This window comes from Priapulus caudatus, unplaced genomic scaffold, assembly GCF_000485595.1.
Source record: "Priapulus caudatus unplaced genomic scaffold, Priapulus_caudatus-5.0.1 Scaffold153, whole genome shotgun sequence".
NCBI classification, from domain to species: Eukaryota; Metazoa; Priapulida; class Priapulimorpha; order Priapulimorphida; family Priapulidae; genus Priapulus; species Priapulus caudatus.
This window is the reverse complement of record NW_014577214.1, coordinates 250,918-278,527: the sequence shown is the minus strand read 5'-3', so window position 1 is coordinate 278,527 and position 27,610 is coordinate 250,918. Positions and strand designations below refer to the sequence as shown.

General features: G+C 41.3%; 1 protein-coding gene and 1 long non-coding RNA gene across 3 annotated transcripts in view; both read right to left on the bottom strand.

The window, feature by feature from the left end:
* Positions 1-357: 357 nt before the first annotated feature.
* Positions 358-2,120, bottom strand: LOC106806314. Its single transcript, XR_001393528.1, has 3 exons — positions 2,076-2,120; positions 1,290-1,434; positions 358-1,033 (listed from the first exon to the last, which is right to left on the bottom strand). It is a non-coding gene; the product is annotated as an uncharacterized LOC106806314 (long non-coding RNA).
* Positions 2,121-7,858: 5,738 nt separating this feature from the next.
* LOC106806309 (UPF0577 protein KIAA1324-like) overlaps positions 7,859-27,610 on the bottom strand; it is a 23,697-nt gene continuing 3,945 nt past the window's right edge. The window contains exons 2-25 of one of the 2 annotated variants that reach the window (XM_014808196.1): positions 25,683-25,806; positions 25,132-25,351; positions 24,132-24,279; positions 23,799-23,882; positions 23,410-23,518; positions 23,066-23,215; positions 22,358-22,446; positions 20,887-21,067; positions 20,283-20,387; positions 19,282-19,493; positions 18,567-18,622; positions 16,638-16,841; positions 15,831-15,934; positions 14,387-14,501; positions 13,886-14,024; positions 12,352-12,461; positions 11,872-11,948; positions 11,470-11,515; positions 10,829-11,001; positions 10,507-10,576; positions 10,134-10,197; positions 9,666-9,748; positions 9,154-9,331; positions 7,859-8,829 (exon numbers count right to left, since the gene is read on the bottom strand). In XM_014808196.1, the coding sequence (XP_014663682.1) occupies positions 8,767-8,829; positions 9,154-9,331; positions 9,666-9,748; positions 10,134-10,197; positions 10,507-10,576; positions 10,829-11,001; positions 11,470-11,515; positions 11,872-11,948; positions 12,352-12,461; positions 13,886-14,024; positions 14,387-14,501; positions 15,831-15,934; positions 16,638-16,841; positions 18,567-18,622; positions 19,282-19,493; positions 20,283-20,387; positions 20,887-21,067; positions 22,358-22,446; positions 23,066-23,215; positions 23,410-23,518; positions 23,799-23,882; positions 24,132-24,279; positions 25,132-25,351; positions 25,683-25,806 (2,904 nt within the window). In that variant the 3' untranslated portion in view covers positions 7,859-8,766. The remainder of the gene's footprint in view (positions 8,830-9,153; positions 9,332-9,665; positions 9,749-10,133; positions 10,198-10,506; positions 10,577-10,828; positions 11,002-11,469; positions 11,516-11,871; positions 11,949-12,351; positions 12,462-13,885; positions 14,025-14,386; positions 14,502-15,830; positions 15,935-16,637; positions 16,842-18,566; positions 18,623-19,281; positions 19,494-20,282; positions 20,388-20,886; positions 21,068-22,357; positions 22,447-23,065; positions 23,216-23,409; positions 23,519-23,798; positions 23,883-24,131; positions 24,280-25,131; positions 25,352-25,682; positions 25,807-27,610) is intronic. The other variant, XM_014808197.1, reaches the window with a different exon arrangement.

Below are 27,610 nucleotides of genomic sequence, written 5' to 3'. Positions count from 1 at the left end.
CGCTCGTGCGTCGGTTACCGTTGCCTGCCAAGAGAATTTTCCTCGGCCGTTTTATACGTTTAAAGTGGAGCCAGACGGGCCGGCAGCGCGTGTGCTTAGTAAAATACTATATCTATATTCACTTTGCTCGCAGCATCACGCCCTGGGCTCCCCGCTATGCCTATATTAATGTAGAGGTAGATGGTACTGGTGCGTCGGTCACCGTTGACTGCCAAGTGAATATTCTTCGGCCGTTTTCATACGTTCAAAGTGGAGCCAGGCGGGCCGACAGCGCGTGTGCTTGGTAAAATCCGAGCTATAACATTCACTTTGATCGCAGCATCACGCCCTGTGTACGTAATGGCAAAATCATTGTCATTGAAGTTTTTGTGGTAAATGTGTTCAATTTATTAATCCAATCTTTCAATAATGATACGAAAAACTGTTTTCAGTTGATAGCTCTAGCATTTGGAGTTTATATTCTGATATATGTGATAAACTGTTAACGGATGATGTGATAAGTAAATTTTCGTTCTATCTAAACGCGAACATATCAGGAATCTAATTTTAGGTTGTACATTTTTTTCTTCAAATTAATAGGCCTATTTCCACAGTACGCGGACAGTTTACGTTTTCGTATAAACTAAGTTTGCCTGCAGTGTAATTATTACAATGCTATATAACATACATAACAATTCTACCGTGACGTCATTGTTTACATTAATACACGATAATTGAAGTACTATCGCATACGTATATATAGCATACATGACGCAAATCAAGATGTAGTGATCGTATATCGAACGCCTATATGAGCGGCAACAAATAGCCTGTAAATGAAGACGTGAAAGGGTCGCACGAGACAGTTGGATCGACGAGTCTGATCCGTATATCGTGTCCTTTCCTCATGGAGACCAGAGCGCCAGCGTTGCCTGCCGTCCGAGATCCGACACTGGACAGATGGATGGAGGCGACCCGTACGTCACCGCGCAGCAACATTTCCGCTACGTTCGGCGCTCCGTTCGCACACACGAGGGCCACATAGAAGAAGTAACTGCAAAGAAATATTATCGAATCTTATAATATAATAATGTTCGCAGGCAATAATGTTTTGTGTGCGGAAGGGATGGGCAAGAATGTAGGTCACCAATTGGAAACGGACACGACTTCCGCTACGCCACTAGATAAGACATTGCGCTTTTTTTGTATTTGTGAAAACACTTATTCTACGTACAACCACACTGGATATAGTTGGTTCACGTTGAGCTCGAAAAAAGTGTGTAAAAACTCTAAATATATTGATTTCATACCGTCCATTAACTGGAGCTGTGAAGTAGCCAGAGACGGTATCGTAGCTGTCAACCTGGCCGATCGTCGGCTCGTTGAAAACGAATGTGCCATCGTTGGATAGGGGAACTCCGGCACCTACCCTGGCAGAGAATGCAAACAACTCTCCTGAAACAGAACATATGGTTAATGGTTTACGAATATTCCCTGACGGAGTCATTATACCCTAGAAAATTTACCTACTTTCAAGATTGCGCGTTTGCCTAGTAACAGCCATACTGTTTTGTTATATACGCGCATACGCAGCCTGTAAATGACCTTATAATTTATTAGTTGAGTTATTAGTTATTAGTTATATTCGTATGCCTTGTTTGTTATATTAGTATATGAGTAAGTCTTATTAGTTATATTTGTATATTAGTAAGCCTTATTTTAGTTATATTAGTATATTGGTAAGCTTTATATTAGTTATATTAGTAAGCCATATTATTTATATTAGTATATTAGTAAGCCTTATATTATTTATATTAGTATATTAGTAAGCCTTATATTAGTTATATTAGTATATTAGTAAGCCTTATATTAGTTATATTAGTATATTAGTAAGCCTTATATAATATCATTAAGCATAAGTTTTTTATAGCCTTAATTAATGTAATAGTAATATTAGAAGGCCATTATACTAGTTATAATTAGTAATTAATGCCTTAAGCTTAAATTGTATATAGTAGGCCTATAGTTCAGAAGTCTTAATATTAGTTATACTAAGTAATTAGTAACCTTAATTAGTCGAGTATTATTTGGGGTACCTAAGTGCTTGCCCTGCAGTCGCACTCAACTCGGTTACGCGTGTCCAGCCGACGTATTCGCGAAATTCATTTCCGTTTTCAAGCAGGCCGCTCCTCGAAAATCCGTTTCGAATGACCAGGCACTCGCATCCGAGCATGGCCGTTTACTCTGGCCGGCCCAGAACGTCTCGATCCACATCGCATACGGCGACGCTCTAGCGACGCGCTGCGCGCGCGAGCGAGCCCGAAAGATGCGCTCGTGTCGGTCGCGTCGGGCCTGATTTCGGTCAGCTAAGCAGTTGCGTTGCGACCGCACTCGCAGCTGATCGGATCCGCCGCCGCTTGATGGCATGCAACGCAACGCCCGTCGTATGTTTGCTTTCCGTCGGCCATCCCTCCGTCGCATTCGTCACACTGCTGTCTCGGCGTCGTCGTCCGACACGTCGTCTTCTAAGCAGCAAGTCGCTCGACGCGCCGATTGTGCGCGCCCAACCTCATTTCCGTCGCCTCGTACTCAGATGTCGACTTCGAAAGCAAGGCCCGCGAGTCGCGTCCTCTTGTGCTCGTCCGCGATCGCGTACCGAGGTCAGCGTCTAACGCCGCTCCTTCCGTCGCTGATCCGACGCAGAACGTCGCGTCGGTCGCCCAACTGCGTCGTGAACCCTAGCCATACCGCTCTCAGTCCGCAAAGTCGACCTGTCGACGAACGTTGTTTCTGCGAAGCGCGTTCATCACTAGTCGAACCCATGGGAGCGACGGTCATCTATGCCGCGCGCTCGTGGAAGCGTCCGGGCGGACCGCCTCCGGCAAATGATACGCTGCGGACGCGGATAAACGTCGCCGCAAGCAGCAGCGCTGTTAGTTCTCGTGCCATGCGCGACAGCTCCCGCCTCGAGAGGAGCGACAAGCCTTGCGGCGAGCCGCATCGGAACCTGGCCGGGACGGTCGCTATCGCAGCTGTACAGTTCTGCAATTCTCGTGAAATCGTCGCACGTAGTGCGCGAGTCCGCGCAGCGGGAGTTCGGCTCCTGCTTGTCGGCGCGTCGCCCCCATCGCAACGACGCGACGACGACGACCAATGCAACCGACTGCGAAAAAAGCATCACCGCGTGTGTGAGTATCTACGCGCAGAGTCGGAAAGGTAACGGTGAAAACTAAAACTCCTCCTTCTCGATCACCGGCGTTGAGCTACGATATTCAGATATGCGGTCTAAGAAACGACAGCTATCGCGGTAACACTGTATCGGTTCCGGAGATGCACGCGGACGGGGGCGACAGCTAGGACCCTATAATTTCTCCGCGCGCGGAGAGCAATCCGGGTTCGAGCGGACCTGGCGCGCGTAGCCGGAGTGCGAACTCCGAGATTATAAATATATGGAAGGAGCGTGATGGCGAAGAGCGAGCCAGTAACGGCTACAGCCACAAGAATAATATATAATAGTAATATAATATAATATATAATAATATTATATGTGAATATTATATATATATGCGTGTGTGTGTCTTGTTTTGTGTGTTGTGTGTGTGTGTGTGTGTGTGTGTTGTGTGTGTGTGTGTGTGTGTGTGTGTGTGTGTGTGTGTGTGTGTGTGTGTGTGTGTGTGTGTGTGTGCGTGTGTGTGTGTGTGTATGTCAGTGTGCGGCAGCGTGCGCGCGGTGTACATGTGTGTGTTGCAGAGGAACATTCGTACGGCATTTACAGGAAATTGTCGGCAATAATAGGCGAAAGAGAGTAGGGAAACATTATATAGATATTAAGACTTTGGTAGGAAATAGATTTCGTATTTATTTAGCATTATATTTTATTGAAACGCTCCAAGTGCCTGTGCTACCAGCCACGGTGAATGTCACACACGAGCGGCCTAGCTGCTGATCGGCTGGGCTAGCTTATCATCTCACCCCCCCCCCCCTGTTCACGCGTTCACGGATGTCACATATCTCTATATAGCATGCGCTGCTGAAGGATTCAGGTCGGCAAGCCACAAAATGCGAGGAGAGAAAGTGTCGAGAGATTATAACATATGCGTTCATATCCAAGCAAGCCATTCCATTAAAAAGTTAAAAGTTAAATCCTTCCCACGCATATGTGGAACATAGGCGAATAGGGCGGTGCCTATCTCCGTTTCCGTAACCCTGAAGCCCCGCAGCTGCTTTCACAGTAATACTACAGTAGGGGGTTAGTCCACTGGCAGTACTGCGAGTTAACTTGACCAACGACTTGAACAATGGTACACACGGCTTCTCTGCATTCAGCAAATAGCAGCAAATAGAGCCATCAGATAGAGCATTCAGCAAATAGAGCCATCCATTACAGAACTAAAAAAATACGGGAGTAAACCCTAAGTAAAAGAGGTATAACCTCTAGTTAAGGCAGGCTGGGGGGAGAAACAAAGACGCGTACTGAACTGAAATGAATCGTCCGTAGAGAATAGTGGCGACAGAGTAATTAAGTGTAAAACTGCCAATGAACATACGAAGTATGTTTGTAAATTAATATACAGAGTAGAGTCCTATTACACCAGTTATGTAACCGCTCAGCGCTGTTTTTTTGCCAATCTATCGAATTGACAAGCTCTATGCAAAATATGTGGGCTTATACAGAGTCGTAGCCAGAACAAATTCCAATTTGTGGCAGATTTCTCGATACAGATACTGATATAAAACGCCACAACACTACAAAGCAGGCGAGTTAACAACGTATACGCAATAAAACAAATTATTTTTGTTTATTTTATTTGAATTATTTTATTTTGACACGCGATGAACGGGGGGATGTGGAAGAATACTCGTATAGCTGCACATCTTGCACGTTTCGTTCGACACATGTACATGAGCGTTATCCGTTTCATAAACACACAGAAAACCGTAGTCTAGACGACGACACAGCAACGATGCAGGGTGTCACAGAAACGCACCTATACTAGCGGCGCGGGAGCATGTTTTGTCGATGAAATAAAGCGGTGAATAGATGCCAATTAGCACGTTGAGCACCATGCTAATGATTGCTAGCTCGGTTAGCATTCTCTGATAAACCAATTAACTTTTTTGTACCGCACTGTTTAACAAGAAATGAAACGCAAGTGGAATATTGACAATAAATTTATATATATATATTAATGTGGAGCCCATTGTCAGAAACAAAATTAGTCTTAACATTAGTCTTAACACTAACATTTTCTCGTAGACCGTCGACAGCACTTTGTTTCGTATCGTTATGAGGAAATCTGCTACGATTTTTCATTCAGGTAACTTCGCAGCGTTTCTGTCGACGGTCTAAGAGAAAAGGTTCATGCTAAGACTAATGTTAAGACTAATTTTGTTTCTGACAACGGGCTCCAGCTTGTTAGATGCCTCTGCGTAGACCGATACCTCTACTAGTGCGACCAATACATCGCTGTATACCAAACACATGCATCGCGTGATCACATACAGACAAACTATATAAACGGCGATTTTACACGTACAGCTGCGTTAAAATTATATCGCGCACTAGCGTCACTTTGGTATCACAAACGTACGGTGGGGGGAAGAATATCACAAATATCATCGTCAACAAATGCATACACAAATATATTATACATGGAACGAAATATTGATCACTGTTTCTAACTTAATGATCCATCATTCAAATTAGAAACTTACCTAAACGAGGATTTGTGTAAATACTGTTATATATAATTTATATTATATATACTTATAATTAAAGGCTAGACAAATCGGCAAGTGAATATGCCTAGTTGATTTCATGAATAACACAATGTAAAGTTACATTAACGTGATAAAATAAAACTATCATAATTACTTCACAAACGAACAGTAAAAATAACAAAGTTTGACTCAATTCATTTCAACCGCAACCACTGCTCTGAGGCAGAGCCGTAGCTTCCTTATAACACCAACTATGCCGGATACGGTATTCAAACGTAGCGTTAACATTAGACAGAAGCATCTGCTAGAGTATTTAGAAATTGAACGGCTGGTATTCACGGTCGAGATGTTCATAATTTCGGAGAACAAGAACTGTGAATAACTTGAACGACATGAGGTTGCACACCCGTATGTGACTATACATTATTACTACCATTGCATGCAGGTTACTACGACGTTACTATACCAGCACGTATACTTACTTATACATGTCACACCTGACAGTTAGGCCGAGTGTGAGCTTACATTTCATTGATACTACTATTCCTTGTAAATTATCATTTAATACTAGCTTGATAACAATTTTTCATCTTACACTAAATAAAAATTGATACCACTGTGTGCAAATGACAACAGCTGCTATCAATTCACTCAAAAATCTACCATCTAAAGAGCGGGTAAGTATTTCCTGTGATCATTTACTATCTACCCTCAGATTTTGACTTTCACTCTCATATCCTGCGGTGGTGTAGTTCTGTACAGGTTTGCTATATTAAAAGGCACAAGTTCATCAACACCAACACACCAGAAAGAATTCACGCAACCATCGATAAATATTCCGTGAAACAAATCAACACAAGGTAGACTAGAGTCTAAGTTTGACTATTAAAAATAGATGAACACACACACATAGTCGGTGCTAACGATGATTTTCACAATTCTTTTTTCACTATTGCAATTTTTGCCAACAAAACGACTATGGTTGGGGGGAAGTCGTACACATGTTATGATCTAAGTGTGCTGGTAAGCGGCAATCAATAGCCAAAATCGGTGTCCGTATGCGTTGCGATGAATATATAGTCGAATAGTGTAACTATGTTTACTGACACCTATTAAATAGATGGTGAAAATTTGAAAAACGTACATCTAACATACACCAACAGCTGCTGCTACATGTGAGCAAGGACAGATGAAATCACAGCCTACCCTCACAAACAATAACACATTTTTGTTTCCCAAACGCATTAGTTTATAATTCAGTGGTTATACTTTACTCTCAAGGGGCCCTCCTTATGGCAAGGTTCCTCATAAATTACATTGGTATCAAGACATATAACGCATTTATAGATTTAAATCATCACCACTATATGTAATAATAATATTAATGTAATGTTGTAGCTGGGAAAGCAGGTATTTAACTTTACAACGGCGTTGTGATGGAATGCAGTTGCTGATTGGTTAATCCTTCAGACTTAATTATCACTAATAAATATTTTCTTCTTATATATGCGCATAAATGGACTAGTTTCATCATTCTGCAATCAATACGACACTCACCAATACAAATAATGTGCGAGTGAAAAGTGTTATACCGAGTGCAGAGAAATACAACACGAATCTTGCACATCGCATCCTGTTACTTAATACATTTCTTTGGCATTGAATGAAAATTCAACTATTTCACAATGAATCAACCTTCCACAAAAGCATGAAATCGGTTTTGAAATCGTCCCAGAAGATTTAGATCAACAAAAGTATCACCAGCTCTCCTGCGTTTTGTTCGGTTGACAAGCACACAAGACACACATAGGAACTAACGTATAGCTGGCTAGTATTAAGGGACTTTTTCACAGGGTATATATATCCGTGGTTTACATAATTATATATAGTTTCCCCTTGCCAAAAAAGGTCTGTGATATGGTAAATATATTTTTGGTGCGTTTGCGCGTTTCGAGAACCCAGCTATGGGGATCCGGGAACACAGTTTTTGAAAAAAATGTTGCAATTTGGTGCATTCTAAGCTATTTTGGTGCATTATAAGCACTATTCTATGAAAGAACAGTGATTTTTGTCAACCAGGCAGGGTTTTGGACAAATTTCTGTATGGCGGCTCAGAATTTGAGCGAGGCGGCCCACCTTGCTCATGTCACTACAGGGGAAACACTGTATATACATGATATATATATATATATATATGTATGTGTATATATATTATATCAGCTTATATTTCATTTATAGAGCCTACTATACAACTGATTGTACTTTCTATCTTTGGCAGTCTGCCTACGTGCAAATTCCCTACGGGTGCCATACAGAGGTAAGCAATGCATTATGAATGCCTGGCTTTAATCATGGATTTGTAATTAGTTCCCAAGTTAAACATAAACTATACACTGCCTTAACCATGGAATGTTTTTTCTGTTTCTCGGGCAAACAGCTTTGCAACCGTTGTATAATGTCACATCTATTTCAGATATATAAATATAATAGTTCTGCGTGCCACTGAAAATTCTTTGGTATATCAATTCTAATCCTGCACAATCTCTTGCATTTTAATGACTCCAACTCTTACTGCACAATATGCAGCGATATTTCAACAATATGTCTCCTTTCAACTCCACTAAATGCCCAAAAAGCATATAACCTAATAGCTTGCCACAATTCCTCCACAGAGAGTACCATTACTTACCTAATATTATATTCACCTAGATAAAAAATGCCAAAATATACCTGTGTGCTTAAATAGTTAATGGTCCAATATGCTTTCACAGTGAAATTCAGAATATATTACCTGCTGTAGTGTATCTACATATATAATATCGAATAAATTCAGCTGCTTTTATCCCTGAAGAATACACCATGTCAGTGTGACTGGGTAAAAAATTTCACCTACTTAACTTCACACATGCTGGAAATCCCACGTAGCACCGATTCTGCTATCCACTCAGTTTGTTCATTTGCTCACTTTCTTACTCATACAGTCCAAATGCAGAGGTGTGTGGAGGCAATGAGAGATCCAGAGCTAGCACTCTCTCATTCTCTCACTCGGTGGCCACAGATACGCCTTTAGGACAGAACTGGTGTCTTCTCCGAAAGTTTAATGCTCTCGAATGGGTTGTCAAAGGATTCCTAATAAAAACAACAATTCATTTTAATCCTTGTCTGATGCATAGTGCCACAGGTTTATCTTGATTTACATCATTTCTAATTATGATACATAACTACTTCTTTGTTTTTTATACATAAATAAAAACTACTTTGAAACCTGCCACTACACAAGATATACCTACACATTATATGTAAACAGCTCACTTTGGATGTTTCTTACCATACCCTACTTATAATCCTTCTTTTTTCTCTCACACCCTATGAATTCGCCCTTTTATGCTACCCAAGCCATTCTGGAGCTATTGCATGTATAACTATTGCTGAGTGTAGCAACGTCATATTTACCTTTCCCTTGAAGGACTTCGACAGCTTATTGAGGAGTTTGTTGCCTTGACTGTTACTGAACTCGATGCTGTCATACTGTTCTTCTTCGTCGTCATCAATGGCACAGGTCTCAGCTGCAGGTAGCTCCCCTTCCTTGCCCGAGGAACCTTGCATCAGCCGCGAATACTTGTACTCTAGCCTAAACAGGGGCAGTGGCATTATCAACACACACACATCGTGAAACAAGTAGATTGATTTTCACGGTAATGTTAGGCGTAATTTTATTTTACAATAGATTCATACATACAGATGTGTTAACGACAGTTTCCGATTGAATGGCCTATTGAAATTTCCATTAACAGGTCAAAATATTTGAATTAATATTGAAATAAAAATAGTGAAAACAGATGCCTACAGTCACAAATAACAGTAGTAAGACACAATATGGGATAAAACCTATTTGTATAAATGCATCACACTGAATTAAATTTATTACAATAAAGAGCTCAATTTAATAACTTTGGCATACTAACTTTCTGTTCTTCTTCCAGAAGTACACTAGCAATCCAACTAGAAGAACTCCCACACCAATTGCGACTGCAATCACAATTTGCACCTAGAATACAGAAAAGCTCTATGTATAATGAACAGCACAAACTTGCCTGGCTGAGATAATGTAATAGTGTTTATAATAATAATAATAATTATTATTATTATTATTATCATATTATTATTATCATTACTACTAATACTACTATCATCTAATTAATTTTAAGTAGAATAATTACACATCAACAGACTCTTCATTGACATTTAAGTATTATGTTACTTGCTGTTTCATGCAATCACATGAGAATTTTAATAGGTATTCAAGCACAGACGTTATACGCAAACAAACCAGTCAAACAAGCCATTAATGATACAGAATGCACACGTAGATGCACAAAGAGAATGGCTCTAACTAGATGTACGCCTTACATGCAGGCGATCTATATACTGACCTGCATCGGAAGCACACTGCATTCCTGTGTCGTAATTTGTGGTGCTTCAGCCTCTATGCATTCACTGTAACATGTAATAAATACCACTAGCATATAACCAAGCCCCTCATCTTATTAAGTACCTCAGGTCAGTGGAGGAGAAGAAAGATACACCCATACTGTTACACGTTGACAACAGAGCGTGCAAGTTTCATTCAATGAGTTAAAAAATTACATCGTGTTTCAAGTTTGTAAAATTTAAATTGTACTTTTTTAAATGTTTGTCATCCAATAGACCTATGATCTATCTATCTAACATAGATTTTAATCTCACACAATGCAACCAGTGAGTAAACACGAGGTAAATGCTGCAGCAATAGTGAGGTAGTCTTACCTAGCTTTTAGGCGATGAATCTCTTGCTTGCCATTCTTGCATTCTCCCTTCATGATGTTGTAGTCCTCATCTGCATAAAACATAACCATCCACCGCTACGTAAGCCCGACTACATCCAATCTAAATTTAACTAAATTAAACTAAATTAACTATGAAAAGCTCTCAACACTTGTATCCTATTTCACATACGTATGTACACACGCACGCACGCACGCACGCACGCACGCACGCACGTACGTACGCACGCGCTCACACTCACACACGCGTATGCACGCTCACACACACGCATGTAAAAAAAGAGGGGAGCATGTGTTTTCGATACCTGCACAGATGGGACACGCATATTTGGTGATCCAGTGAAAGTGGAAGGTGCATCCATCACACGTTCCATCTGGGCAGTTGCCTGGCATTCTGATCTGGCCTTTAGCCTCATAGCTCTCGTTGCAATGAAGAGAGATCACGCTCCTCCGACCATCTGGGCATGCCTGTGTTGCCCTGTCCACGGCAACGATATCTTATCATACATCTACCCAAAAGTAATATGGCTCAAAGACTAGACCTACTGTCAAGCGAAACTCTCGATACTCAAGAGAAAATTCTCACACGATCATGTATTCCATTTCCCAATGTTCATACGCCTACATAAAAGGTTGGCTCTAAAGCAATAATACCTACTAATAGCTCTACGATTGTGGCTTTAAAAGCATCACTACATCACGATACTACAATGATGACTACTACCACCACTATAGCAATGCGATTGTGCCTAGCAAAACCACCAGCAACTCTTCTGTGTCTATCACACAACGAATACCACCACTATTACCACAGCAACCTGTTTCTCTATCGGAAACAGTCCGCAATACAGTGTTCGTACACACATTTTAGCATGCAATAATCAATTACAGATAGTGTTAAAATCTAAACCTATTCTATCCAGTCCATTTGGATCCTCATACTTACGACACAGAATGGAAGTAGAAGTGAACCGAACCCAAGTCTTTGCTAACTGAAAATTACAATCACAAAGATCAGGCATGTAGCTGATTGTAGTTCCAAGTCAACAATGCTAACCTAAATTTGAATTTATTGATCAAATGATCAAAATGATGAAAAAACCCAATTCATACAGTCATCTGTATTATCAGGGGTAAAATAATAGTAATAATAATAACAATAATATTATAATATAATAATAATAATACACTACACCTCCACTACTACAACAAATACTACCATTACTGATAATAATAATAATAATAATAATAATAATAATAATAATAATAATAATAATAATAATACGTATTATTTTACTTTTGATATTATTTATCTAATGTATATTGTTGTGTACAATTAATTACAAACCATCAAGAGGTGCCTTTGCTGCACTCATACTCTGGAACTTTGGCTGGTCTGTAACTGCCACAAGGTACTCCCCAAGACTAGAATCAAAGGTGGGAAAAATCATGGAATTTCCTATAATATACTAACCCATGACAGGAACATTATGTAAGACACGCTGTGATAGTATATGCGTATACATAAACTATAATAGCCTAGGAAATGGCATGTTAAATACAGGTTTTCATCTAAAACACTATGTTAGTTTACACAAATTTGTCCCAATGGCTTATATCGGGTTCAGCATGCGGGGAATGTTTTGAATTGCACTACCACAGTGAATGATGGTGTAAGGCTAACAACAATCCCAGCAGCAAAGTGAGTAGCATTACTGGGCAAAGCCTGAAACCAAGAAGAGAGAGCCCTATGCTCCATCAATGGAGCCAAAATTAATAACATCGAACAAGAAAAACTCTCCCGAATTAAAAGGAAGCTCATGCTCACCTCACGGACTGGGCAGATAGTAGGTAGTCTCCATCATGTGATTTTTGTGGGATGACAGTTGTTCTACATATGGGAGCATCCACTCCCTCCCCGGTCTCTTCCTCCTCAACCTAAACCATCAGTGAATCGCAAATAGAATGTCATCAGCCAGAAGCCTTGTTACAAAACATTTCTTAGCAAATCGAAGAATTACCTACAATGAAACCAGCTAACCTAAACAGCCCTGAGAAGCAGGCTATACAGCCCTAAGAGCCTCTCTACTCATCACATATTTTCTCCTCTATATCATTTCACGCTATTCTTGTACCATTTCCATACTATTTTTCTTCCTCCTAAAACTGCACTCTACTACTGTGTCTCAGTAGCGGATTATCTATGGGGCAAAGGGGGCATTTGCCCCCGGCCCTACAAGTCGACCGGCCCTAAAGTGTTGTGACTACAAAAAAAATATACTGTTTATTATTTTTTCCAAAGTATATCTTGGGCCGGCCCTACCACTTTCATATGACTACATTTGTTTTTCGTGGCTTTCTACTTGTTTTGCATTTTCTCGTGTTTTGTGGTGTACTTGGCAGCAGCTAGGATAATAATTCACTTTCAGGTAGCTAGTGGGGTAATAACTCAATCTTTTCACAAAATATGTTTAAATGTTTTTTTTAACCTCTAGCTGAATTATTTAGACACGTTTCCTTTCCAATTTTTAGACATAATTAATTGTCTTATAACTTATGCCACTAAACAGGTCTAAAAAAACATTTTATATGCTTAATGGACGGGGCGGGTGGATGGGGCGGCCCCAAATATATTGAATGGCCGCGCGCGCCAGGCAACTGTTAATCCGGCGCTGCTGTCTTATCTTCTCGAAATATCATTTACATGAGAATCATGACTGCACGATCTGTCCACATTTGTGTATCGCCATATCCCATGTTCTTTGCATGCTCCCATTCGTATCATTTCAGACTACTCTTCCATTTCCCTTCTCTCTCAAATTCTACTCTATTTATAGGAGTTTATCGTTCTCGAATCTCTCTCTGCTCTCTCTCAATCAATCTCATCTCTCTCGTCTTCTCTCCCTCCCTCCCTTCCTCCCTCACACCCCCTCCGCTCCTACACCTCCGCTCCTCCCTCCCTCCCTCCTCCTCGCCCTCCCTCCTCCTCCCTCCCTCCCTCCCTCCCTCCCTCCCTCCGCTCCCTACCCTCGCCTCCTCCCGTCCCTCCCTCCGCTCGCCTGCGCCTCCCTCCCTCCCCTCCCTCTCTCTCTCTCTCTCTCTCTCTCTCTCTCTCTCTCTCCTCTCTCTTTCCCTACACATCATGCTGCTTTAGCTTGCTTTTCTCCAGTTACCCACATTCCAGCCTCTCTCCTTCAATCTCTTTCATTTATTATTCTCACTAATTTACAACATCTAAATGCAACGTAGAGGCAAGAGTGATCTGATCCCTTCAATTATTTCAGATAATCCTCCTGCACGACCAGACACAAACTAGCAAACGCAAACTTTGCGGGCACGTACTACCAAAAGATTGCACGTACGTTCTCAGTTCCGACAGTGACGTTGTTTGTGCAGTGAACTACATGCTTGTCCGGCGAACCACACAGTGACAGATTAAACATGTGGAAGTACTTGGTTCCACTTGCTGTGAACAGCGTTGCTCCCTGTAGTGTGTGATACCTACGGAGACGGCAATGAAATTAAACCTATCTTGCTCGATTGTGTAATTTTCAATCGCTAGTGCTATCATTGGAAATGCCTCGGAACAAATTTACAAACGCCAAATCATGTGAAAACTGCCGGATAAGAAAAGCTACCACATGTAAAAACTCACCACAATCATTCACGTTTCCAGGGATATATAACAACATCAGACTTATCTTAACATCACGAGTTTACCTCATTAGTTCATTGGTTGATTGATCTGGTCTGTTATGGTAGCCAGGTTGTAAGATTGACCATCTTGAGCACATCTTCATTTCTCTGATTTTAATAGTGATATAATTATCACATTAAATATCTAAACATCTAGATATGCTTACCCTTGAAGTGGGGAGAAGTCAAACATATTACCGCCTGGTAACGTGAGTTTACAGTCACTGTAGCAACTCAGATGGTCCTTGGTCAACGTCCCTGGACCACAGGGCTTGCAGGAGTCTGTGATAATAAACAGCTGCTTCAATAATCACCACTATAGCCCACTGCGATATGGAAAACTAGCTGACTTTTGCGAGATATCTTATGCCCAATCTTAGTTAAAAGTAAATAATTGGACGTTTTATCTGTTATCAGCAAATATTTCCAGTTTTCACCAAGTTTTGTTAATTAAAGTACTAAAACAAGCTGAAAATCAACAAGCACACAAATCCACTAAAAAACAAGATAAAACAGAATTCACCATCAATGGTGAAAAAGATGGTTTCATGCTAAAATTGAGTTTAAAAAGGAAAGGAACCACAACGCACACCAAGAAAAATATTACAATGGACAGGACAAAATTAATTTACATGCTAACGTTAAAATATACGGCCATTTCATGCTGCCTTGCTACATCACGTTTGTGGGGGGAAATAACTACATACTGTTACTTATACAAGTGTGTTAAATAAATACTGTATACTACTTTTTATTGTCACAATTTATGTTCCGTGGCCTGTATGCAACATATTGCATGTATGTAAGCACTGTATCTAGGATATTTATTATTTTGTCGAGGGTCATTGAAGGGGTGTACACAAAGAAACGTAGTCATCTGTAGGTGTGGGTAGAAAAAAATTAGGTGCGATGCTCTTAAGATAGCTTTCCCATGTTATGTCACTCTCAATTACCTTGACATGCATTGCCTAGACACATATGACCAGAATATATTAAACTCACTGAATACATTCAGATTATCTACTTAGACATACGCCAGCACTAAATTGTATGGGCTGTAAACCAATGATTAATTGCTTATTTTATATATATTTGATAATAATCTTTCAGCTAATTGGTGATTATGCATGTTATACGTATGATTTATATTGGCTGGTATTTACTATTTTAACATCGTGTGCACAGTTAAGTGGTGTTCTAAAACATACAAGAAATATGGCAATAGTGTCTAATAAGTGCCTAGTGAGAAACATTCACTGAACCAATGAATTATGCTAGGCCTCTAACAGATGTCAGTGTTCGAAATAAGGGCTATCCGTTGTCTCAATCATTGATAATCGTTCGCTTAAGATTAGTTTATTGATGGTGGCTGATGCGGTTGGTCCTCTTCACTGGATGTAAACGCATGATACTCCTGCCATACTGTCCCGTTCCTTATATAGCCTTACTATTAGTAATTACATGACTGATGATGGGAAAGCACATTCTATGACATCAACCTGACCCTATTTCAATACCTTGCATTTATGATATATGATTTTGGCAGACTGATATGTGGCACTTAACTTGCCCCACCCCCTCTCCCACCTTCCCCGAGAGAACTATAAATACCTATGTCATACGCCTCTGCCTCTTGGACAACTGTGCCTGGTGCACATTCAACACAGCGCGTCGTGTTGCTGTCAATGTAGTTCCCCGGTGGGCAAGGAATGCAACTGTAAATACAACACAAAAACGGTGCATTAAAACTCGGCTTTAGAGAAAATTAAAATAATTTTGACAAGAAAACGCTGATGAGATGGAAAATGTGCTAATCTCATAGCACTGTTTGAGTACAAATGCATTATGAATTAACCTAAACTGCTAGTATTAGTGGATGGCCACAATCCTGTATGTAGTTCACTTGCGACAGAGCAAGGTCATGCTGTTTACGGCTGTATTGTTATTGTTGCACTATATGACGCGCATAAACGTAAACTTTTATTGTTGATGTAAGCTATATAGGAATCACAGAAGCGTTTATATGCCTTTCTCTGTTGCTACCATAACCATATCATCGATTGCAATTATTACTATAACCGCCAACAACACGGCTGATAAACCAATGATTAACACACCATATATAAACGAGTTATTTAAGATAATAGAGGATAGGAACAATATTTCTAAAAAGTGCCGAGTATCCGTGGCCGATGACAACTTTTAGAGTAATAATACAGTTGTACCAATATATTAGACATACCATGAACATATCTATACTATCAGGCTGAATAAAAACAAATGTGTTTTTATTAACTTCAGATACCATGCACGTAATTAGTATAGATGTTCATGGGAGTGCATATAGTATAGTAATAGTATACATAGAGTATACATGTTCATGGATATACCGACTGGCTACGGAGAGGGCATGCATACCCGTCGGTGGCACTGCCACGGGGGCAGGGCTGGCATTCATCAGCTCCACCCTGCAGCGTGTTAGTGACAGTGATGGAGTAAATGATGACACGGTCGTTCGTGTGCTGGTAGTTCTTGTCCCCGTTCGATGCATACGCCTGTTCTAGGTTTGTTTTGGTGAACGCCCAGTGCAGCAACTTGGTCTCACCGTCATAGATGGCATAGCTAGAAGCGAACCAACCTTAGTTGTTTGTGTGCATGCATGTACATGTATGTGTGAGAGAGAGAGAGAAAGAGAGAGACAGAGAGAGGGAGAGTGAACAAGTGCCGCCGTGCAACATGGCTCATCTGATGTCTGGTTCTTAGTACATGCCGTTTTCTTAGTATATAACGTGCTATAGAGTAGTTATTCCTGGGTAAGAAATACCCAAGTGTGACTTTGAAGTGAAATGAAGAACTTTACAATGCATGAATACTAGACAGGGCTAAGAATAGATTTGTTTGTGTAGAGGATGTGCCGATGGATTTTTATTGGTAGGTTTGACGATTGGTTAAACTGAAGTTAAGAAAGTCATTCCTTCTGCACTTTTGAGCGCAATATACATTTGACCTATCCTGCCAGGACATTCTTCTCACTCTGTTCCGATAGATGGCGTGCATACTGACTAGGTGCAGGGAATAGATAATCCGAACCTAGTTGCAACGTTCGTTTAGCCCATGCTGTGATACTATCAGCCACTCACACTGTGCGGTAGGCCTATTTATAAGTTGGCCTTAGATCAAATACGACGTTTGCTGTATGTGTATGAAGCTAGTGTTTCGCCAATGGTAGCGAATCTCATATAGAGATAAAGGGGCGGTACACGTTGTTCGAGTAAAGTTTTGCATGCAGAATTTCAACTGAGTGAAATTATAAGTCTCTGCACGATCACAGCAAGTACTATCAAACACAGGTTCATCATTTGTAAGCGAGTCAACAAATCCATGTTTAACCCTCCTCTTGACGGTCAAAGGTTATCAGACACTTACTCTCACAGTCAGTGGAAAGCAACTTTCATGGTCCTTCAATAAAGTGATAAAAATGCACGTCAGGTGCAGCGGCTGACACACAAAAGTTTTTCACTCTGTCCATTAGGCCATGTCCTCAGAAAATGTCTGATATCTGACCTTTCCCCCACTGCCCTTTGACCTGTGACCTCCAATTTCGCATTGGTGATGGGTTTCCTCCCCATCACAATGTACATCGAATATTAAGAGCGTAAGTCGAGCCGTTGAGATTTGTGCCACAATTCCGTATTTCCTCCTATACCTTAAATTAAGGGGGAAATATTCCCCCTCCATTGACGCATCTTGACCATTGACCCTTGACCCACAAATTCAACATGCCGAGTCCTTTTCGCGATTCCCCCCTCCCCAACGTCCCAAATATCAAGACCGTCTGTAGAGTGGTTAAGATTTGTGCCCAACTGTTGACGGACGCACGCACGAACAGACGGACGGACGCTCATGCAATTCTACAAGCTGCATCCGACTATGTCAGATGAGCTAAAAACAGAGAAAGAGAGAAGGGGAGATAGATGGAGCTCTCCTCATTAGGAGTGATTTCCATCCACACAACCAAGGCTCTTGTATACATAGATCTAGTTTAAATGCTTACATTTCCTTACCAGATAATTTTTAGTGTGCTAACAATTACATTATATCATTATATCAGTCTATATGCGTATACTCATAACCAACGAATAGGGGGTTTGTTCTACAGCAGCACTCATGACGTTACTAGTGCAGAGATGTACAGGGATATTGTGGGTAAATACTTGTTTGAATGACCCTAGCATTTTTTAGAATATATAAATACAATACATTTTAACAATATTATCTAATAGCTTAGCATGTGATGATATAACAGAGCAGACATAATGATCGGATATGGAATTTATTGTGACGCACCTAAATTGCTGTTTCCCTTGGTTTCCACTCCAGCTCTCGATGACAGTACTTTTGTCCTATGATAAAGCAGAGATGCATAGAAGCCAACTATGAAACACGATAATCCTGCTAGACTACATTCACTGATGTCATATGTCATTTTTAAGGAAATAAATAACAGTACGTTTGTGAAAAACGTCGAGTTTATAATATAAAGTAAGTACTAGCAGCACTAAATATATCTCCAAACTCTTGCCTGATAAAAGATACAAGTAAAAAAATAGGGAGAAATTTTACTTATTGTACACTGTACAGACAAACAATGCTCACTATTGAAACAATATGAGTTGGTAATGTTTGTTTGCAACAACAAAAAACGAAAAAATAGGAAGCATAATAAGGCAATTTATAACCATAAAAAGTGAACAAAGCCATAAGTGCACAACTAAAGTTCCTATTTTGTAAAACAGTATCTGTGACGGTCACTTCACTACCCTCTACCCATGACCCATGCAGTAAACCAAGGGTGTATAAGTGAGAGAGCAATGACACAGCATCAACTTTTGAAACAAAGCGAAAGTTTCTGATGAGACTACCACATGTCAAAACAAGTCGTTCATTGTTAACTATTCATTGCTGACACGCAATCCACTAGTCAAGGCTAAGCAAACCTGCAGGAATGATCCCAGTGAAGCTAAACATCCCCCACCCATCCCTAGAGATCCCAGTGACTCACCTGAATAAAGTACAGGTAGCAATCGGCCGTGCAATGCAGCTCAAAGACGAAGCTGACTCGACCGACTTCGGTTAGCTTAGAGAGAGCTCGGGCGCTGCGGAATCCGTTCAGCTGCAGTGACAGCACTAGGTAGACATCGTCGGCATGTCCCAGCCCGCTGTGCACGCGATCGCCCGCCAGCTGCCAGCCCTCGGGCGTCGCGCACCCGGTCGCTGCGCACGACGACAAACAAGTGAGCAGCTGAGAAATCACGTGTCGCGCGGCGCGAGTGTGGTGAACTCGTCTCAAGTTAACGAGAATTTACCTCTCTTCCTTACGTGAATGACAGGCTACTTTAGCCGATCAGCATTCAAAAGATGTTGCTTAGTAGCGAAGTGGCCGCAAAGTCAACAGTTTTACGTGTAGGCGTGGAAAGCACGTATAAATTATCTAACTTGACCAGCCATGCAACAGTATTCAAAGGGAAATCCTCAAGCAAATTAAATGCAGGCAAGTAAATGATTGCTGTGTAACATTATGTTTTACACATGTAGTTATTATTAGAATATATAATAGTAGTCAAACTAGTTTCATGGTTGTATTAGCTATGTGGTTGTAATGTCAAGACAACTCTGTAGTATTCTGAGTTTTTTAATAACTACACATGCTCCAGCTGATTAGAGTTAATACATCATTTTCTAATTTACCAGCCCTGCCAAACATACAATAAAGTATAAATAGCAGGTACAAACAGTCTAGACATGAAAATATGTAATCAGTGAAGGTAGCATGGATGATTAAACCCTATATTTTGGAACCATCATCATCATCATCATCTCCCTATTCCTATCAAGCCTAACCCAAACACGTAATCCTAATCCTAGCTCCATTGATAAATTATCCGTGCTGAAGTAAGACCGAATCAAGCTAAGGGATGGAATAGGGTGATGACGGCAATAATGACTTGGGTACTGGGAGCCTACACAGTATTGAGGACAACACAGCCATATCTATATGCTTACTATCGAGTGTGAAACAGTCAGCCGACATGTAGGGCGGCATAGAGTTCCACCATTTGTAATTAAGTCCATAGTCGGGTGCTGTAGATGCCGGGCAAGGCTGACATGCTGAAAACAGATCAAATAACAACTTGTGTTACCTAACGAGTGATGAGCACGACTTAATAGGATTTATATTTATTTATTTTTTTATTTTTTTTTATATTATATTTTTTTATTAACACGATTATATTTTCGGATTTCTCTACCCCCATACGTGCCGAATTTGAATGTCGTCATTAAAGGACGTATGGACGCACACTCCTGTAATTCTATCAAGTGCATCCGACCATTTTCTATAAGCTCAAGATCATGCTACTTGTTGCGGCCATGTTTCTACAGTTGACAGGGCAAACAGTTACGTCTGCACAAGTTGCCGCACGTCGACAATGCGTCTAAACTTCGCGACTGGCACAAGTCTTAAACATAAGGTTTTTTACACCCCACTCTCCGATGTGGTTTCTATACTTCATAACTGGCACACGTCTGAAACATGCGGTTTTTGACACTTCACCCTCCGACGTCGGGCAGCCACAGAGTAGCACCCTGGTCATCCGTAACCACTTACGGCGCTTGCCGTCCGAGAATTGGTCGGTCGGGCAGAACTCGCACACGGAACCGTTGACGTACTGCATGCCGGGGTTACAGGGTCCGCACTCCGTCTTAGAACCTGACGTGGGCAGCTTGGCTGCACCCTCTGCCTCATCCAGACATATATTCGGCTCGATCCACTTATACATCACTTGCGTCTGAAGTGGCAAAGCACAGCACCACCTGTACTGTAAGTGGGTGTCCAAGCCCCACCCACGTCTCGCAGTTTACCCTCCCCCCCTCATATACGTATACTTATTCTTATTAAAGCCGCACTATGTGCATCCAAACGCTAATTTCTCCAGTACTAGACTAGCAAATACTTCGTGTCATGCATAATCACACTACCTTATGACAAAATAAACTCTAGTTCCTCCCATTTCACTGTGCGTTGTCTTATAAAGGGCATTTGAAAATACCTCCAATGTTGTTCAAATTCTCTGATGTTGTTGACACTTTCGCGTTGCTCTGCCAAGCAACCGTGGAGCGGTGCTGCGGTACAGCGGTACGGGTGTAGCAAAGATAAAAACATGTGACGTCACCTAACCGATTCTTGGCAAAATTGTTTGGCAAAAAATTTAGCGTTGGCACCAGATTACCAGATTTCGCACCTCATTTACCGCATTTCTTGTGGGTTTTAAGCAAATGCGCACTGAAATGGGAGGAACTAGAGTTTATTTTGCCCTAAAGTAGTGTGATTATGCATGACACGAAGTAATTGCTAGTCTAGTACTAGAGAAATTAGCGTTTAGATGCGCATAGTGCGGCTTTAAGTAGGATATGTGTATACTCGACAACAACAGCAATAAGATAGAGCATGAATTTCTATGTACAAGCACAAATGTCTATAATTATCTTCTGATTGACATATCACGGAATTACGTCTGCAAGCAGAAAGCTCTGACTATAGCATGAGAATATGCCATAAGAAATGGAACATGAGACATGAGACATGAGACATGAGGCATGAGACATGAGATCATGCATACACGGCTATAGCGGAAGCATTAGAGTGCCACCGGCCTCACTACAAAATATCTGAAGCTTTCGTAACGTTGAAAAACCACCGAGTTCTATTAAATAACATTGAGATGTACCTTGCGTAACATTAAGAGGTAACAGAGAGAGGACTTCCATATAAAAGGGGGTGACGGAAAAGACCAGGGATTCTGTTTCTGGTTTTCATGGGCTTCGAGCAGACTTTGTCTTGGCCGACTGCAGGTTGCGCTTATGTAGGCCGTAACTTACATAAAATAAACATGTCTATAGTATACAATACGCCTACGATCATCTCTGCCACTAAACGACAAAATCCCCTACACATCTCACATTGACTTGGCAGCAATGGCAGACGTCACGACCCCCCCCCCCCTCCCCCACTCCTATGCAACCATGTCACAATAGTCGTGCTGTACTCTCGACAGCAAGTGCTCATAAGTATCTCATACCTCCTTGTTCTCGTCGCATGGTGTGTGAGTCTCAAAGTAATCCCTTTTGGTGCACCACGGCCGAGCAACACACGATGCTGCCTCCTCGGCTGGGAGAGAGAAACGACATGTACAAATGTTTAAACGTGGTTGCTGAACCAGATTGTTCACACGCTTTTCATTTTCAGTTACTTATTATCTTGCCTTATCTAGTACAAGCAGATTTTCTTTTACATAAAATATAAACCATGAAAACATGGTTATATAATTTTGTTCACTTGTCATGATAAAATTGTTGACTCATAACATAACTATGTTTTGCTGTTCCACACAACAAACGACAAAAACAAACACTTGCGACTCCATAGGTTCTCTATAGTGATCACTTTGGTGCATACCAAAAATGGCAAGTTGCTTAGATATTTTAGATTTTGCTACTACTGTAAACACACGTTTTTTTATCATACAATACTTTGTCCTTTGCATGCAGTAAATATGGGGAAATTATTTTGCATTTGTCAAAACAGAAATTGTTTAGTGTCGAATAACACACACCGAAAGCACCGAGTTGTCACAGTTCAACTACTGTTCTATACGACTGACAGAAATATATTAATAGCTGTACATTGTGCTGCTAAAAGGGGGGAAACGCTGTATACAAGAAACCGAGCCAGCCACCCTGTTGTGTAAGGTTCCGAAAAACAGAAGATCTTTTAACGATAGCCTTACGTGCGTACTCCTTGTCGGAGCATGGAGTGCAGGCGTCGGCCCCATGATGTGAGAAGGTGTTGACTGGGCACGCCTTACACTCTGTGAATCCCTCCGCATCGGCAAACGTGCCGTTAGCGCACGGCGTGCATTCCGAAGTGTAGGCCACACCTGAAGCACACACAGACGTAATTCCACTACCGTAAGACAAATGCGCGACTACGCGACTCACTCTTTCACGTGATCGCGACGCTCTTGCGATTATGACCTTGCGTAAACAGACTGAATGACTCCGCAGAGCTAGTAGGCTGTAGGTACAGGTGGTTCGTACACATCAATATACGACTGCTGTAAACAGTGCTTACCACTAATCTCAATGCGCTTGATCAGAACTGGCTTCGGAGTCCGTTTCGTATCGAAGTTGATCCCGATCGTTTTCCAGGACAAGATGTTCTGCCCAGACTTCAGCAAAACCTGACAAACACGTATAAACACAGTAGGTGTAACATTGTCTGACACTCGTCTAAGCATATACGCAGATAAGTCAGTGATTTACGTACGCACCTATCCATGTGCATGCACGCACACATGGACACACAACGCGCATACACACGCAGGTATGCACACACGCACATAACACACACGCGCACACACGACACACACACGCGCACACACGACACACACACCCAGGTACGCACACATGAACATAACACACACACGCGCACACATGTACACACGCACACACAACATATACCTCTGCAGTATTCCATTCTCCTTCTCCTGTGTGTCTTGGCCATTTTGCAGAATCTGTATATGATCGACATTCGTCGTTTTGCACCTTGAGCAGAAAACAACTGCACTGATCACATAGAACTTTTGATAAAGGTTCACTACGAATAAACAATTCTGAAATGAGTTGAGCTCCCTGTCTTAACACAGACTGTCACCATATCAGTTGATATCAAATATTTTTCCAAAGTACTACATTTTCCGGAATACATTCACCATATTTCTTCAATTCAATATCCAGTTTAAAATCTAGCCAGAATGCATGGCACAGCAAGCACTCGTGACGGCTGACAATTACCAGAAAGTTGAAGATGACATCGCTGTCTGTGAATTGGTATGTGTAGGTCACTTTGCCTGGCTTCACTAATCTGGCTGTGTACACCAAGCTTTGCGAACACAGATCTGCCGTTGATGAGATGAAATCACCTCGTGGTTGCCAGGACGATCTACAAGAAACATGACCAAGTGAAATGAAAAAAATCCTGAGAAATCGCTCAACTTTGAAGTGTTATAGCTGTGTTCACATGTATACACGGCCTCGCTGGTTCCGTACTTAGCTGGTGCGGAATTCGACTGAAATACCGCGCTAACACAACCCGGAGCATTCACACGAGCTACACGAGATTCGAGGCTTAGCTGGCTAGGTATAATATAGACTGGTACACGGTCGACAATTCCACACGCTACACTAACGTAACGGGTACCAGTCTAGGTAAGTGCGCTACAGTTTCGCAATTCGAATGCGTTCCCACGAGAGACAATATGCGGCCAGCGTGGTGCCGAATATACGCGGCTTACTTGGCGCGGAATGTGATTCCGCGCCAAGTAAGCCGCGTATTTCAGTACGGTACCGAATAAGCCGCGTATATTTTTACCGTGTGAACGCTCAATTACGGAACTGAAATCCTCATGTGAACGCAGCTAATGTCTTCCTGTATAAAACCATCAGTTACGCTAAAAAAACATGGCAATTATCATAATATCAGCCATGTTATTTCTGTAATCACTTAGTTATAAGCGCTGGCACATTACAGCGACGACACTAAATGTCTATACATAATGCATAACCGCTTTTTTTGGCAGTTACTATCATCGCCTTCTCCTCTGTCTGGCTATATTTAACCAAAACTGACATTTTATTTGATAAAAGTGTAAAGTGAAGATCTGTGCCATCTCAACAGAGCATAGATCCACTACTACAACCTTGTGGTTGGTTCGGCGAGCTTATCACTCAACACCATTGAGCTTATAACATTAGCTATTATATCAGCTACATTTGATAAGGGTTCCACACGTACAGAGTACAGTTCTCATCTTTCATCACAGCAGCCATGCCATCCCAGCTATCATCATCCATTGCACTCTCAAACGAGTCGGAGACAACGCGGAAACCGTCCGGCAGCTCATCCCAGCTCTCGAATCGCACCCCGCCACCGAGCGAATAGGTCCCCTTCGGGCAGCCGTGGCAATCCTGGTCCCCTTGCACGTCCAGGTACTGCCCTGGCTCGCACGAAAAGCCTGCAGACAACATGCAAGTGTTGTGTATGGTACGAGGGACACACGTGACCACAGCTAGGAACACACAAGGACACACAAGGAACATAGATCATCACTACTACTTGAATTTATATTAATCGACATTTTTTTCCTATCATATTTTTACCTTGATTTGAGTCTTTAAATAGCTACAAAATGCAAGTACATTCTGGAACTAGTCATATACTCAGAAACAAATTTGATAGACTCTAGAATTTTATCTGACACCAGTTCACACACACTGGATCCAGATAGTAATGAGCACTGGGTTTTACTACCAGTAATGTCAGGATTATGCAAAAGAAGTTCTTACTGCAATCCCGTCCTCTGACAGGTGGCTTAGGGGTTCCATTGTTGCACACACCAGGTTTGGGAACCTGCACTCTCCACCTCCCACCACTGGCATCACACTCAGTGAACTCATAGTGGAAATCACTCTATAATTACAATGAAGAAAATACATTAGTATGTATGAAATTCATAGAGCACAGAGTACACACACATGCAATCACTCGCGCACACACACAACGTGTGCTATGAAAGCTAACTGTACAATCGGATTATCCTCCATTGATTGCAGTTAAGATTTCTTTAAGATTTTCACCAGTAGAAGGCGTTGCTGTTGATTTTCAATTAAAAAAGCGGGGCTTTTCTTAGAACAAAGGGCAGCAAGGTTTCTGGTGTCGCGGGAGTAATCGGCGTTTTGTTGCGATATGTGGAGAATATAAAGGTAAATATGATTAAGGTGTAGCGTCTATAGATGATCGTTAGTGTAATGTTATCTAGCAGTGTATTAGCTTGATTATGTACTTTGTAAGTTCAGAGATGCTGGTTTCTGTGGCTATGAGTATGATTGGAAACAGGTTAATCGTTGCTGGTTTGAAGCGAGAGTAGTAGCATAGAAAGCCGCTGAGATCAATGATGAATATATTAATCAAGAATGTTGAAGAATGTGGTTTTTATGATGTTGTGTTAGATTAGTAGCTTGTGGTAATTCAAAGTCAGGAATCCTGTGGTGTATTGATATGTGTCAAGAGCTCATAATAGAGAAGAGTATGACACCGTTTTAACAGAATTTTGCAGTTTTCAACTTGTAAATATTCGATCAATATGTGAATAAATATATTCAAACTTTACCTTGTTTTCATCTATGATTCTCCCTTAATCATATGAAACCACCAATTTACCTGAAAATCGTATGTGTTCTTCAAAAATTTTCTTTGAATATGACACGGTTTCACACAGTTTTCCCAAATCTTCGCATGTATTTGGCGCAAGTTTATTATCGGATTAGTGTTCTATTGTCTATGACGGAACGCCCAGGCTGTTGGGGATATTAAGCATCGAATTGTATTCAGCGTGTAGCGTTTCCCGCATGCTATAAATAAATGTGTGCTCACGGCAAGCTAGCAGCTGTGTTAGCAGCTATTTTAGCTGTGTTGCCATCGTGTTCCTGATGATAAGGAAGCGAAACAAGTCGCTGTTACTCTGCTTACCTAATATCCCCAACAGCCCCAGCGTCCTGTAGTTACAACCTGGTGCTGCCGCCGCATATCAACATGCGCCGAATACATGCAAACATTTGGGAAAACTATGTGAAACGTGTCGTATTCACAGAATTTTTGAAGAACACATACGATTTTCAGGTAAATTGGTGGTGTCATATGATTAAGGGAGAATCATAGACGAAAACAAGGTAAAGTTTGAATATATTTATTCACATAGTGATAAGTAGAATATTTACAAGTTGAAAACTATGCAAAATGCTGTTAAAACAGTGTCATACTGTTCTCTATTATGAGCTCTTGAATATATGTATGCATGTAGCATTGTAATCGGCTGATATTGTGAATTACATTTTTTGTATTTAACATTTGTTGCACAGGTTGTAATGCTGGTCTGTTCAAGGTGCTGTGCTTAAGAGATCCGGCAGAACAGTAAGTTAGCATCTCTCTAGGACTTCCGGTAATGGCACCCAGTGAATAAGACGTGTTTATACATCGGCTCCCATATATTTGAGAAAGTTAAGGAAAAGTATCAAAAAAATCGACATATTATGCGTGGAGCTAAGCAGTAGGTCTCGAAAAAATCCATGCACAACTACGTGACGAGGCAAAACAAGGAACGAAAAGGACAGTGGATATTTCTATGAACGCTGAACTCGGCACATTCAGTTAGCATGGCTACTGCAATGGTCTCACAACGATGAAGCCGGTGCCGAGGTCACGAACGCGGAAACTG